The sequence below is a fragment of the Miscanthus floridulus genome, chromosome 7, assembly GCF_019320115.1.
Source record: "Miscanthus floridulus cultivar M001 chromosome 7, ASM1932011v1, whole genome shotgun sequence".
NCBI lineage: Eukaryota > Viridiplantae > Streptophyta > Magnoliopsida > Poales > Poaceae > Miscanthus > Miscanthus floridulus.
Window position 1 is genome coordinate 27,132,985 of NC_089586.1, and position 14,894 is coordinate 27,147,878.

The window sequence follows — 14,894 nt, forward strand, 5'->3', positions numbered from 1 at the left end:
CGAACCCTGGAGCTGTGCGCCCTGGTCGACCGCCGTCCATCATCGCCATGCCGAGGGCGCTTCGCCGAGCGGCGGCCGGAACAAAACCACATGGCACGTCGCACGGGGAACCCGCGGTGTTCAGCTCTCCCTCTCCTCCGTCCCTCGGCATCGCCTGCAAGATCCGGACGTTGCGGCCCTGCCCCTTCTTTGCTTGCTTCCTCGCCACAATGTCAGCCTCCTCGATCTACAACACGTCGTTCCGTGGTGGAATATAATCAAGCGAAATAGCATCACATGGAACCGAAGAGGGAAAAAAACGACTACGATTGTATCTCCACACCGTATTTGCGCCGGTCTCAACGCGTGCGCAACAGACGGTTGCAGAATTGCCGAAGCCGAGCCACATTAGGATTATTCGTAGGTTGGACGAAAATTTATTAGTGACATGAAATTTTGCCTCTAGTACGTTTTAGGTATAGATATAGATAGGGGTAAGTGCGCATACGTGTTGTGAACGTCAACGTTGTATTGTGTAATAAAAAAAACAAGGACGTTGGAACCGACGACACAATAAGAGTAGGATTTGAAGCACACTCGCGACACAAGAGCTCAGGGAATGAAAGGGATGGGAGGATGCTGGATTTGCTAATATTTAGTTGTACATTGCAACTGTTTGTAACAATTGAAGTGGAAATGAACACGGCCAAAACTCATACGGATTGCGTCTTACGTACGGGGGCCAAAAAGAACTCAAATTTGTCGGGTCTGTGCTGTGCATCAGGACGTTGTGAGCTTATGGACACTCCATTGTTGTTTTTGTTTCACAGGATGCCATCGATCTTCCAGTTGTCATCGTCGTCGTCCCGAGCCTTTGAGGTCGCGTCAGCGTCTTCTTCTGGGAACCTCGGCTCATCCATCATGCGCCTGCAAGGTTTTGGGCACAAACAGTATGCAAGTTAGATACAACTTCCGAGGGAGGAGCTGCTGAAACACTGGCAAGGTTAGGAACTTTCATGTGTGGCTCAAACTATCCAATTCATTTCCCTAACAAAAAGCATTAGTTGTCAATACTGAAATCCAATCAACATCCACTCATGAGTCATGACCCATCCGACATACCACACCAACAACAAAACTAAAAAGAAAATGCGTTGAAGCAAATGACTGCATCAGTGCTACCGACAAGGCAGGAAATAACTCTCATGGCACAAATATGTGCATAAGTACTACCAACAAGGCAGGAAACAGCTCTCTCTCTCTCCCTCTCTCAAATATGATTGCACCACTCTCACAAATACTCCCTCTGTCATATAATGCAGTGTATTCTAAGAATTTTAAGATAAATTAAGAGAGAACATAAAAAACGCATGTACCCTCATTTGATTTCCTAATCAGACGCTATCATCAACGTGATTTATGATGATTGGTTGATAAATTGAAAGTATTTAATGTAAAATTGGTTTTTGTCTTCTAGAATGCATTAAATTTTAGGACAAATTTTAAATGTTAGAATACACTGTATTACAGGACGAAGGGAGTATGACTGCACCAGTACTACTACAAACAAGGCAGGAAAACAGCTTGACTCAAATACCTAACAAGACTTTCAAGTCAAGTTCTTGCATTTACTTGTGCCGCGAAATACTAAAGAAAATTTGGAATTTTTACTTGCCCATTAAACACTCTCAAGGGCTCAAGGCATGCAACAACTTCTGTGAAATGCAAACTCCCTTTCCATAGTTCATACCATCAACTACATCAAAATCAAATTGTGAGTCCCAGTTTCAATCGCAACTGCATGTCTGCATTCCAAAGCATGTGTGGTGTGAACATTGGAAGTTCTAAGCCTGCCAAAAACGTAATTGATGACAGGTATATTGATTTCAAGAATAACTGGTTCCATTCCACCACCAACGACAAGAAAGCACAGGGGCACTGCGCAGTGCGCACATCATCCTGAACTGAACGGATCCGTACTCTCCTATCCAATCCATGGACTAGCTCGATTGGTCTATATAGGCTCTAGCATCAGGGAAAGCGAGCCAGAGCGCAGACATGTTCATCTCATACCTGCGGCGGTTGCGGCGTCCGGCCTCGCGCGCCTTGCGCTTCTTCTCGTCCGTCTTGCTCTCGTACCTCCGGCGGCGCTTGATCTCCTGCAGCACGCCGGCGCGCATCACCTCCCGCCGGAACCGGCGGAAGATGGACTCCTCCCCCTCGTTCTCGTCCACCAGGATCTGCACATTGTACCCCTTGGCGGCCACCACCGCCGTCGGCGCCCGGCGCGCCACGTGCACCACGGACGGCGGCGAGCTCTTCCCCGAGAAGGGCGCGAGCGGCGGCAGCTGCAGCAGCGTGCTCAGCAGGGAGGTCGTCGTTGCGGGGGCGGCCATGGCTGCGGCCTACTTCGGCTGGCTGGCTAGCGCGCGCTAATGGCTGCTGCGAGTTCCTGTGTCGGGTTCTTGCCTTCTTGGATAGGATGAGAGGCTGAGGAAACACGGAGGGGAGGGAGGGAGGGAGACGGTGGACAGTGGACAGTGAAGGCTTGGCTTATCCTCTTATTTATTTTTGTGGATTTTGGAGGGAACCGCCGTTAACAGCTTAGCCGTGTTTCTTTTTTTTTCATTCTATCTCTTCTAGTATCTTACGGAGTATTTGTCATTGTTTCGGTATTTTAAAATAATTATGCCCTAGGTTGCTACTACTCCGTTCTATTTTATCTAGCGCACACACCTAGGATTCCAAGCAAGATTGGGTTCTTTTTTTTTTTTTGCAACTAGCAAGATTGGGTTCTAGGAATACAGCGACGGGAAGGATGCGACTGAGCACTCGATCAACGGAAATGTGGTGGTGAAAACCAGGAGGCATAATTAGGTGCTTGGACAGTAAGAAAAGGTGGCATTTGCCATAACGCACTAAAAAAACATGTTTTTGTCCTAACACACTAAAATTTTATGGTAATTAGGTGCTAGACACTATAACACATATTATAACATATTCTCATCAAACAGGTATCAATACATTTATAAAAAACAAGTATACCCCTGCCCCTTCAAATGAACTATACCCCTGCCCCTTCAAATGAACATTTCAGATAGATAAAAGGACATGATGATAGCATGTTCTTCACCATGTTCTTCACCATTCAGCAAGCAGTACACAAATACAAATAGCAGGTTCAGCCACATTTGGCTACAGTATAGACCCTAATGACATGGTTTAGCAAAGGGGAATGATTTAGCAGGTTTAGCAAAAGAAAATCACAGATTCGAGCCACATTTGGCTATCTTGATGCTACCAAAACTATACATGCTACTGATCTGGCACTCCCTACTCTTTCTTAGACCTGACAACCTTCAACTTCTTTGCCTTTCCCTTCTCCATGAAGGCTACCGGAGATAGTGCTTCACATGCAACAGGCTCTATGGAGCCTTCAAATTCCAGCAACCTTTTTCGGCTGAAATGGATATAGAAGCATGCCAACAATTATTTTAAAGAAAGATAACAACCAGGAAAACATAATTGGAGGACTTATACCTCCTTGTCATAGGGCTAGGTGTTTGCACAGGAGTGATAGCTCTAGTTGGTGTAGATGGATTTTGCTGCAGCAACCTCCTTGACATGCTAAATGGAGAAAAAAAAGTCAAATTCAGTAAGAAGTAATACAATATGGCAAAATTTTGGAAGTTGCATTTGTACCTTCTTGTCATAGGGCTTGATGTAGAAACAGAAGTGATAGTTCTTGGTGGTGTAGCACTGTAAATTGTTTAGATATGCATGTTAGTGGTCTGCTATGTAAGATATGTTTCAAGTTTGAGTTGAAAGCTTATAATGGTTCATCAAGCGATGGTTGTTCCTGTATTGGATTAGTAGCACTACTAGATGGCACTACTGTGACATTTTTCTTGGCTCTCTTTCTTTTTGGCTTTGGAGGGGCAGGTGGTGGTGCATCAGATTCATAAACATATTCATTGCATGTTTTTTCCATGTGGCCAAGCTGTCTTCACCTTTTGCATCTTGTGGATCTCTTTCCAGTGCCACCTTCTGCAACTGATTTGTACCTTCTCTCCCTTGGTCTACCGGCTGCCCTTTTCAGAATTGGAGGCCGCAATTTGAATCCAGGGTCTATCTTAGGCTATTGTTTCCTATCTGTCATTGGCTTCACAGACTTTTCATAGGCTTTCTTGAACTTTGCCACAGAATAGTACTCATGAACATAGTCTTCTATATTATAACCTCAAAATGAGGTGATAATACAGAGGGCGTGTGTACATGGTAGACCAGTAACTTGCTAGCGCCTACATGTGCATGTCCTCTCTTTAAGATCAATAGTATGCCTCCAATGAACTAGATCCCTTGTAACACCTTCAACTTCACCTAAAATTTCAGTCTCAGTACCACCATCTTTGTGTGAATACCTCCACACATATTTGAGCCCCCTGCTTCTTGTATTGAGTTCCTTCATGACTTTAGGTAGGATCTTGCCTTCAAGCTTTCTTGCAATTTTTCTTCTCAAGAACATTTTGTCCATTTCCATTTGTCTTATCCTATCCATAAGATCAACTACATGAAGGGATTTCTCATGTCTAACCCAGCTATTGAATGTTTCAGCAATGTTATTTGTGACATAGTCACACTTGCTTGCTTCAGAGAACAAGTGTTGTGTCCAAAGGTGCTTATGAGTATTATGTATCCACTTCATGGCTTCAGAACATGCTTCATACATTAGATTGTAGTGCTCTTCAAACATGTGTCTTTGATAAGCTCTACATGCTGGCCACAAGTGCTTCTCAAAGACTTCACCCCGAAATCGCTTTTGGAAGTTTGCAACTAAGTGTCTCATGCACTCTCTATGTTCAACCCCATTTTTGAAGACTTTAGTAATAGCTGAATCAATTCCTTTGCCTGCATCAGTTGAGATCACTAGGCCTGTAGGTGATCCAATAGCTTGATGAAGTCTGCTAAAAAACCATTCCTAATTGTCAGTTGTCTCTGATCCAAACACACCATGACACACTGGAAACATCCAATTGTTCCCATCAATAGCAGTAGCAGATGCAAGTTGACCCTTCCATTTCCCAGTCAAATGAGTGGAGTCCACACCAAGGAAAGGTCTGCAGCCATTTAGAAATCCATCCACACAAGACTTCAATGCAACAAACATTCTAGTGAACCTCATCTTCTTCCCAACTTTCTCATATTCATTGTCTACCAAACTGCCAGGATTGGTCTTCTCCACCTCTGTCTTGAAACTAAAAATACACTCAAAACTATCATCCCACTTCCCTTTGAGTTGCTCCAAAGCCTTATTTCTTCCATCCCAAACTACCCAGTATGACAACTTCAGATGATACTGCTCCTCTAGCCTTTTCTTTAATTCTTTAGGCCCAATTTTATTGTCCTTTGCAAGCCAATCCAGAACCCGATCCTTGACCCACTGATTTGTTGCCATGCAATTCTTCTTAACTTTTCCTGTGCTTTGACAAGTGTGTTCATAAGGCATCTTCTTTATCTGAAACAAGCAATAATTAAATTCAGTACAAACATACAGTAAAAAATCAGTATAAAAAATCTGGAAAAAGAACAAGTACCTCCCAAGTCCTTCCATCCTGCAATTGTGAAGCATGTATACGCCACCTGCACCATTCAGCTTTGCAATAACCTCTATATCTTGTTGCCTCAGAATAGGGAGCTGCAATTTCATATTCACCTTTTATTGCATATTGCCTAATAGCTTTCTTGAAAGTATCACCATCCCCAAAAGTTACACCAACTTCTATTTTTGCATTCTCCAAGTCAGTTGCATGGATAATTGTCTTACAACCCCATGCATCCTCAACAACTAATTCATCCTCCAAACCAGCATAGTCTACATCACTATTTGGTTCAGGCTCTGATAAATAAGAAATTGGATCCTCATCATTCAGACCAACGTACTCTACGTCATCATCCACCCAAGCCACTTCAGTAATTTGCTGAATTGGTGGCTCTACAAGAGATGAGTCAGTTTCAAGTGAAGGTTGTGCAATAGTTTGGTTGGCTGGGGCATCAGTGCTTCCCTGCAAAACACAAGGCATGCTCTCTAGCCGGCCAATATCATGTATGTGATCCTCGTCATATTTTCTTATAACACGCACTTGCACGGAAAGCCTCCTTATATCCCAATAGAATCAATCTCTCTATAGCTACAACTCATATTATTCCAATAGGTGACACGTAGTTTTTGTTTTGAGCCTAGCTTAATTTCTATAGCAAATTCAAGAAGCAAATCATTCCAGTTTGTGCTATCCCTGTCTAAAATCTTTGGAATGTTACATGCCTTGCAATATTCGCAACCATCATCATCAGTTAATTTGACATAAGTGCCTACTCGAACAACAAGCCTGTAGGATGAATTGGGATCCATCCTACATATACAGGGGCACAAAGATGAATGGGATGAACAAGGGTACGATTTACTTTGCAAAATCAAGCCTACAGTTAGCCTAACCCTAGGGGAAAATCGCAAGAATCTTACCTGTCGAGAACCCATGATAGATCGGCGTGGTGAAAGTGCATCTAGCCCTTTTGTGGGTTTTGGATGATTGAATGACAACATGATTAAAAGGACTAACCCGTTTGCTAAGTGTGAACAGGTAATAGGTTATCTCACAAGGTACTTAATGAAAGCCAAAATGATGTATTGTTGTATAAACAATCTAGTTCAAGCACAAGACAACAATGCAAATGGAAATCATGTGAAGGCTTATTTCTTGTGGGATTTCCATGTACTATGTGAAAGCAAGCTCATGATTATTAGTTAATGAGACATGAGGGATTGCATATGGAATGGTCTCATATTTGAAGCTTGCTAAATTAAAATGAAAAAGATAACAATACATATGAATGGATGATTCAACACAAGATGTGACTTGATGGCTTGAGATGGTGAAGATAGCAAGGAAAGGCTTCGAGGTACTAAGCAAGGGTGAAGGGCAAGCGATGGCTTGGCGGCCGAAGAACCTAGCTAGGGTGAAGAAGAAAGTACTTGCATTTAGTTGAGGTACTAATCAAGCTAAGATGGTCATATTTATGTGAAGGATAAAATCTATAATGAAGTATTTGATGGAAGTGACTTGATACATCTGGGATTATTCAAACTTGATGAATGGAATCAAGTCACATGCTCAAGATGGCTATGCTCAAGTGAAAAGATCAACATCAACATGTTAGCACCCTTACTTGATGAAGATTGGAAAGGACGACATCAATTCAAAAGAACAACTCAAGTGGTACAAATTCATATTTCCATTTATCTTGAGTTTAATAGGTATGCCGTACTATGAAGAGGGATGCATCATGTTGATAGATAATGTTTCATAAGTGCTCAAGCCAACCCATGTGAGTTTTGAGTATTTGAGCGACAAAAGTGCTAACTGATCACTTGCTGGTCTGGCAATACCGGACGTGTCCGGTATTCATACCGGATGTGTCCGGTATTTGTCCAGCAGCTGTAAACCTGTTGTTCTCGGGTTGGTTCGTCGGGAGTTCCGACGTAGGTCGGGAGTTCCGACGGTCGGGAGTCCCGGCATGGGTCGGGAGTTCCGACGTGTCGCACTTCAATTGACTTGGAGGGTTCACTGTCCTGGTCATACCGGACATGTCCGGTATTCATACCGGACGTGTCCGGTATGGATGACCAGAGGCCAACGGCTAGTTTTCAAAAGCCGTGAGAGTCGGGAGTTCCGACGTAAGTCAGGAGTTCCGACGGTCGGGAGTTCCGACATGTGTCGGGAGTTCCGACACCTCACTAACTTTAACTCAGTTATATGTTTTTCAAAATTACTGAGGGTCGGGGGTTCTGACTTGAGTCGGGAGTTCCGACACCTCACAACTTCACTGTAACTTAGTTACCGTTGGCGCAGTGTGAGTCATACCGGACGTGTCCGGTATGCATACCGGACATGTCCGGTATTGCAACGGCTATAAAACGGCTAGTTTTTCAAGGGGGCTATAAATACCCCCAAGCCTCCACCTTTGGAGGCTGCTGATTTTGCTGTGATAGACACACGTTTTTGAGCCTTGCCAACTCTCCTAAACCCTCTCTTAGTGAGTGTGTGATCCAAATTGCAAAATCAATTTGTGGGTTGAGAAAGAATTTGAAAAAGAGAGCAAGCCACCACTTGAGCACTTGTGCATATTGTCAATCTCGTGATTCGCATTTGTTACTCTTGGACTCTTCGGTCCTAGACGGCTAGGCGTCGCCGGAGAGCAACCGAGAGATTGTGGTTGCTTCGGAAAGTTTGTAACGGTCGATTCCGCCGCCTCGGAATCATTTAGTGGAAGGAGGAAAAGGAGTTGGAAAAGACTCTAGCTAGAGTGACCTTCGTGGTACCCTCTAGGGCTGACCTTCGCTGGGTCGCCCGCAGCCCCCTCAACGGAGAGTAGGACTCGAACAAGTCCGAACTTCGGTAAAACAAATATCGTGTCTTAATTTGCATTTCATTTGATATTTGTGTTGCTCTAGCTGTACTGCAGGTTCTCTGTGTATATTGTCATCTCCATTAGGTGCCTGCAGTTTGGTTTGAAGATAGAAATCGAAAGGAGCAAGTTCGGGGCTGATCTGCAGAAATCGTGTATACCGGACACGTCCGGTATTCATACCGGACACGTCCGGTATTTCCTGCCTCCACTGAAAATATTTATTCTCTGTTCTAACTTGGTGTTGCAGGGTTGTAGCTTCTAGATATATTCTTTATACCTTGTTTACTTTGTGGCTAACTTGTGAGGGGTGGTAGTACCCTTGATTTGGAGTTTCCATTTTGGAAACTCCCCTTTTCTAATTGTTTCCGCATTTAAAGGTGTTAATTTTCAGAAACGCCTATTCACCCCCCTCTAGGCGGCATCCTAGGTCCTTTCAATTGGTATCAGAGCTTGGTTCTCACCTAAAGCTTCACCGCCGTGAGAAAAGGATGTCGACGCCTATCGAGTTGGAGCCGGTGCTTCTCCAAAATGATGGTTCAAACTTTCTACCTTGGTCAATTAATGTACTCAATGCTTTTAGAGATATTAGTCCTCTTGTTGAGCATATTGTGGATGCAAGCATACCTCTTCCTATAGTTGATTGGAGCAACTACAAAAATTTGTCAAAAGAGGAAGAGATATGCGTGCAACTCAATGCTCAAGCTATTAATGTCATTTTGAGTACATTAAGTGTAGAGGTTCAAGATGAGGCAATATTCAATGGACAACCACCTCCGAAGAGTGCTCATCTCATTTGGACTAGACTTTTTGATTTATATGGAAAATCCAAATGTGATGATGCACTTGAGATCGAGTCAATGGAAAGTGTGTCCATTGTGTCTTCATACAGCGAAGAAGCCTCACAAGACTTCAAGAGTACCGAGCCGGAGCAAGAGGTGCAAGCAGCACATGACGTGCTGTCTGCCTGCACATACCGGACGTGTCCGGTATGCATACCGGACGTGTCCGGTATGGCCAAGGCAGCAGACCAGCAAGCAGCTGTTTGCAGCGATGCTCAAGCCCGATGGCGACCAAGTGATGAGTCAACCTTAGTATCTCATGATACTCATCACTTGTGTCTCATGGCCAAGAAAAGCAAGAAGAAGAATAACAAGAAAGATCAAGAAAAGGAGAAAGCACAAGTAGATGATCAAGATAAGAGTGATGTTGAAGTTGAAGACAACTACAACCTTGATCATCTCAACCATAAAGATAAGTTCATCATCATGAAGATAGTTGAAAAGAATGATGAGCTTGAAGAAGAGATTGAGAAGCAAGAGCAATCGCTTCAAAATCAAGAAAAGTTTCTCATCTCCAAATTGCAAGAGCTAAAGGCAATTAATGAGAGGTATGAAAAATTGTCAATTGAGCATGCTTTAGTTACTAACTCCTCTTCTAGTGTTTCACAACTAGAGAAGGAAAACTTTGAGCTCAAGGCAAGGCTAGATGAACTATCAAGCAAGTATAATGAGCTACAAGCAAATTATGATCATCTAAAGTGCTCTCATGAGGAAGTAGTAGAATCAAGCATCATGCTTGAGGTGGCTCATGAGGTTGTGATTACATCGGTAAAATTCTCTCAACCTCTCACACATCCGCTCACTAGTACACCATCTCAATTAAATATTTCTTGTACTAATGAATGTGCTACTCAAGCAAGCCAATCTTCGATTGAGCTAAATATTATAGAAAACATAGAGCTCAAAGAAGAAGTGCAAAGATTAAAGAAAGATGTGATTCGATTGAAGGGTAAGGAGAAAGCACAACCTTCTCAAGATAACCATGATAACATGGTGAAGAAGCTTGAGAAGGGTTCAAACCTTGCTTCCTCCAAAGCCCAACAAAAGAATCACATCTCAAGCAAGGCCAACACAACCAAGAGCAAGAAACATGGAAAAAGGATGTGCTATGGTTGTGGATTGTATGGACATGAGTGGGCTATGTGTCCACACAAGAGTTGGGCCGACAAAGTTGAAGCCGCCAATCAAAAGGCTTCTACCAAGAAATGCCCAATGTACAAAGAAGCAAGAAAGGAAGCCCAAGTTGCAACTAGAAGATGCTATGGGTGCAATGAGATGGGCCACAAGGTTGATAGATGTCCATACAAGCAAATCAAGCATAGAGCACACAAAGGCCGCATATGCTATGCTTGTAGAAGAAAGGGGCATCTAAGCTATGAATGCCCAAATGGTAAAACTCCTAAGCCAAACACATTTGTTTATAATGATATGCTTAGGAAGACCACAAATGGAGTTAGCACTAGTAAGGTGATGTGTTCACCACAAACTAATGCTAAAGCCATTTGGGTGCCTAAGCACTTATTGACTAACTCAAAAGGACCCAACAAGAGTTGGGTACCAAAGTGTGCTTAGGTTAATGATGTAGGTACTTGGTGATGAGATGAAGCCCTCGGGGTGGTTGAGCAAGCAATTTGACTATATTCACTCAATCTATCAACCAATTCTTATCTTAATCCCTTATATGGTTGACCCGAAGATAATTCAATGAACATCTCATATATTTCATCCTCACCATTGGTAACAAGTACCTAAACCTTTTAGGATAGCCATCTTGTTCATTTCATGTTCTATAGTTCACAAATAAGTACATTTGTGAAATAATGAAAGTGGCTAATTAATTTCACTTGAGATTCATCATGTTTGCCATATGATGCTTTTATTAGCTCTCTAGTAGAGTAATTTATTTGTTGAGATGCAAGTATACAATAAATAAATATTACAGTTAAAATGAAGAATCACAAGCAGCAACTTAATTGGTTCCGTCTTTCACCTATCGGACGTGTTCGGCATTACAATCGGACGTGTCCGGTATGGACAGGGACAGAAGACAGTGTTTCTGTTCTGTGTATTCCGGACGTGTCCGGTATACTACCGGACATGTCCGGTATTGCATGGACCAGAACACTAATTGTGTTCCAACTGAGTATTCGATCCATACATTTTTTATATATCCTTAACTTACTCAGAAGCTTGTGTTTTATCAAATCTAAGTGGATTGTGAGCATCTCTTAAACTCACTTTTAACTATGGCAATCTTATTTGGTTTATGGTCAAAATGAAAAATTGGCTCTCAATTTCTTATTAGAATAAAAGTGCTTGTTAAAAGTCATTCAAAATACGTGAAGCACTTATTTAGGGGGAGCTAAATTTTCATTTTGCACCATTGTGGACTAACAAATTTATCTAGCATTCTTTGTAGTTCTTTGGATGAAAATGTATCTAGCATGATTATTTGGCAATTGAGGTCAACATAAAGATCATCATGATGCTTGTCTTCTTAGTGATATTCTTGCGGGCTCAAGGCAAAGGTATGTGTTTACATACATACATTGTAAGTGCATCTAAGGCCCTGTATATGTTAGAATGTGCATTTGTGTGATATAGGAGAGATGTTTTTCAAAAATCCCTAACTAGCATGAGTAGGAAGTGTGAATTTGAGAAACTATTTGAATCTTGGTCTTTGTGACCTAGCCTTGCCATGTGATGATTATAGCTCTCCTTGATTGTTTGATTGGCTAATCACACATGACATGGCTCTCTTAAGTCCACAATCTACTTTGTCTCACTTTATCTCTCTCAAGCAAGCAAATTATTGATTATGCCATTTATTTGGAAAAGAGAAAATAAATTGATGGCATTTGATAAGAAAAGTGATAGTACTCGGTTTGGATCAAGATCATACACCTTTTTGGACTGAGCAACAACAGAGAAAGGGTTTGGAAGAGTGAGAACACATTTTGGAATTATTTGGGCCAGCCCGCGTATACCGGACGTGTCCGGTATGCTACCGGACGTGTCCGGTATGAGCGGGATTATAAAAATAGAGCTTACCCCTTCGGCCCAAACAGACTTGCCTCCTCCAAACCAACCAGCCGACGCCCTTCTTCTCCCCTAGGGCGACCAAGGATCTCATCAAGGAAAAGAGAGAGAGGGAGATTGCATTGGAGAAGACTTGGATCAAGAATTGAAGGCCCGTGGATTTGGATTTCACATCGCTCTATCTTCTCTCCTCTCAAGGTACCCTAATCACGGACCTCGTCTGATCTACATGGTCAATGCAAGATTTTAAAATTCCTTCGGTAAATATGCTACATTGGTGATATAGAAGCAATGCCCAAAGTTTGGAATTGATCCGTGGTGGTTTGAATCGAGAAACCCCGGTTAGGGTTGCTGGTCGCCCATACCGGACGTATCCGGTATGCTACTGGACGTGTCCGGTATGGCCCAGCAGAGCAGACTCCCTGCTGTTCTCTGACTCAATCCTATCTGAATGGTTTGTTAGGCTTAGTTTCTTTTGTATCTATGTTTTGCAAACCTTGTGACAACGGTGTGTCGAGGTGATTGTAAAACCTTGGATAAAAGAATCTATGTCTAATTACAATTCAAGAATAAGCTATGGGCATGTATCTAAAATTATTTGGAAATATTTGGATATAGGACAGCAGCCATGAGTGGACGACAGGAGCCGAGGTCCAAGCACAGGCATGATCCAGCACTTGAGAAGTACAAGAAGGCGAGACAGGATATGCATCCTGGATTTCAGCCTACCAGCAGGAGGTCCACCAGGGCTGCCTCTAGTGCAGCAGCTCAGTATGCAGAGGGGTCCGGGAGCTCTTCTTCTGACACAGACACTGATGAGTTCAGAGTAGAGTCTAGAGATGAAAGAAAGAGGAAGAGCACTGACAGAGGATCAGATGGTGACAGCTCAGATGAGGAGTAGGAGATTGAGGAGGAGGAGTCCGTTCCTCCAGTTCAGCACCAGCCTGGTCAGGGGATGCATTATGGTCTTCTTGAGACACGTCTGCCCAATGTGCCCTCCTATGTTCCCAGAGTTGACTACAGGGGAAAGGGTATGACCAGGAAGGCTAGAGATGAGCGAAGGGTTGATCCGAGGAGCTTACCTAAGGTTCAGTACGATCACCGCTTCCAGACAGCCTTTCACTTGGACTTCTACTCCAGTGTGATTCTTACCAGGAACCCAGTAATTGCCAGGTCTCAGTGGATTGACTGGTAATATATTAGAGAGTTGCAGAAGGCCTCAGTTGATCATGCTATTGCCATCTGCCAGAGCACAGGAGTTTATGAGATCATGGAGTTCCAGCATGACTGGAACACAGAGGTAGTAGCTCAGTTCTATGCTACTCTGTTCGTTGAGGAGGATGAGAGGCGGATGCACTGGATGCTTGAGGGCCAGTGGTACAGTGTTGACTATGATGTATTTGCCACCCAGCTTGGCTTCTCTGAGGATGATCTCCAGAGGGACAGGATCCACACCGAGCAGGTGTTACCTCCTGAGCAGCTCGCATATATGTATCCTCCTGGTGGTCAGAGAGGAGCTGTGGGGAAGGTTCTAGGTCTTCACCCTACCTACAGGTACCTGGACAGGATGTTCAGGAAGACTATTGACTGCAAGGGTGGAGACAAGGGCACCATTGCTGATTACTCCAGGAACCTACTCCACAGGATGGCACCTGATGCTCGGCCCTTCAGCGTGTTTGACTTTATTTGGTCCGAGATCAGGAGTGTTGGAGAGAGGCCCCTCAAGGGCTGTGGTTTTGCTCCTTATATCATGCATATGATTGAGCAAGTGACAGGGCACACATTTGAGTATGATAAGATTCACAAGGCCCTAAAGATTATTGCAGATCTGCCTAAGACCGGGTTACCTCCAGCAGGACCAGGAGGAGCAGCAGCAGCACCAGAGGCAGATGCACCTGGGAGTGGTGCACCAGCAGGAGCTTCACCTTCACCGCGTGCTCCTTCACATTCTACTTCACGCCGTGGCAGTCCTCCCTCGCCTATCCGCAGGCTTTTCAGCTCCATTTTTGGGATGTGCCGTGACATCCAGACCCGGCAGCAGAAGGAGAGGGAGGCTAGGAGGAAGGACACTCGGACTTTGAAGCAAATTGCTTCTAATCTTGAGCTTGACCCTCCTAGGTCTCCTCTATCAGATGAGGCAGCTAGTGAGCCTGAGACTGAGGAGCAGCAGCAGGCTAGATATGATAGAGAGTATGTTGAGTTCATACAGCGACAGCAGCAGCAGCAGGCACCTGAGCACCCTGACACTCTACCACTTCAGGCTCGTGTGCCTACTCACTCTCAGCCACGTCCCAGCACTGCAGACGATTATGCTACAGATTGGTGGAGTGACCTGACTGGTGGTGGTGGCTTCTACGGGTCTGGTGGCTATGACGCGTCTGGTGCGGGTGGTTCTCGTCCAGCCGGTGTTGCACGCTCAGATGATGAGGATGCTGGTCGAGATGATGATGATGATGAGTGATCTCAGCTTTCCGTGACAGCTTGTAGCCCCTTTGTCCTTAGTATGTCATTGTTGGACCTTTGTGGTGATAGATGACAAAGGGGGAGAGAGACTGATTAAAGCTTCAGGAT

The 14,894-nt window shown here is 43.9% G+C and overlaps 1 protein-coding gene and 1 pseudogene across 1 annotated transcript; both read right to left on the reverse strand.

Annotated features, from left to right (window-relative positions):
• Positions 1 to 599: 599 nt before the first annotated feature.
• Positions 600 to 2,501, reverse strand: LOC136462912 (small ribosomal subunit protein bS21c-like). The gene is made up of 2 exons (XM_066461960.1): positions 2,053 to 2,501; positions 600 to 906 (listed from the first exon to the last, which is right to left on the reverse strand). Exons 1-2 carry the CDS (start codon positions 2,373 to 2,375, stop codon positions 804 to 806), a joined length of 426 nt encoding a protein of 141 aa, XP_066318057.1. The 5' UTR covers positions 2,376 to 2,501; the 3' UTR covers positions 600 to 803.
• A 1,772-nt stretch (positions 2,502 to 4,273) lies between these two features.
• On the reverse strand, positions 4,274 to 6,540 carry LOC136465263 (uncharacterized; annotated as a pseudogene).
• Positions 6,541 to 14,894: the final 8,354 nt, after the last annotated feature.

Excerpts from the sequence above, each read along its gene's own strand:
- LOC136462912 (XM_066461960.1), bottom strand. The coding sequence starts at position 2,375 with ATGGCCGCCCCCGCAACGACGACCTCCCTGCTGAGCACGCTGCTGCAG. Across the intron at positions 907-2,052 it reads GGACGCCGCAACCGCCGCAG|GCGCATGATGGATGAGCCGA; the intron begins GTATGAGATGAA and ends AAAACCTTGCAG.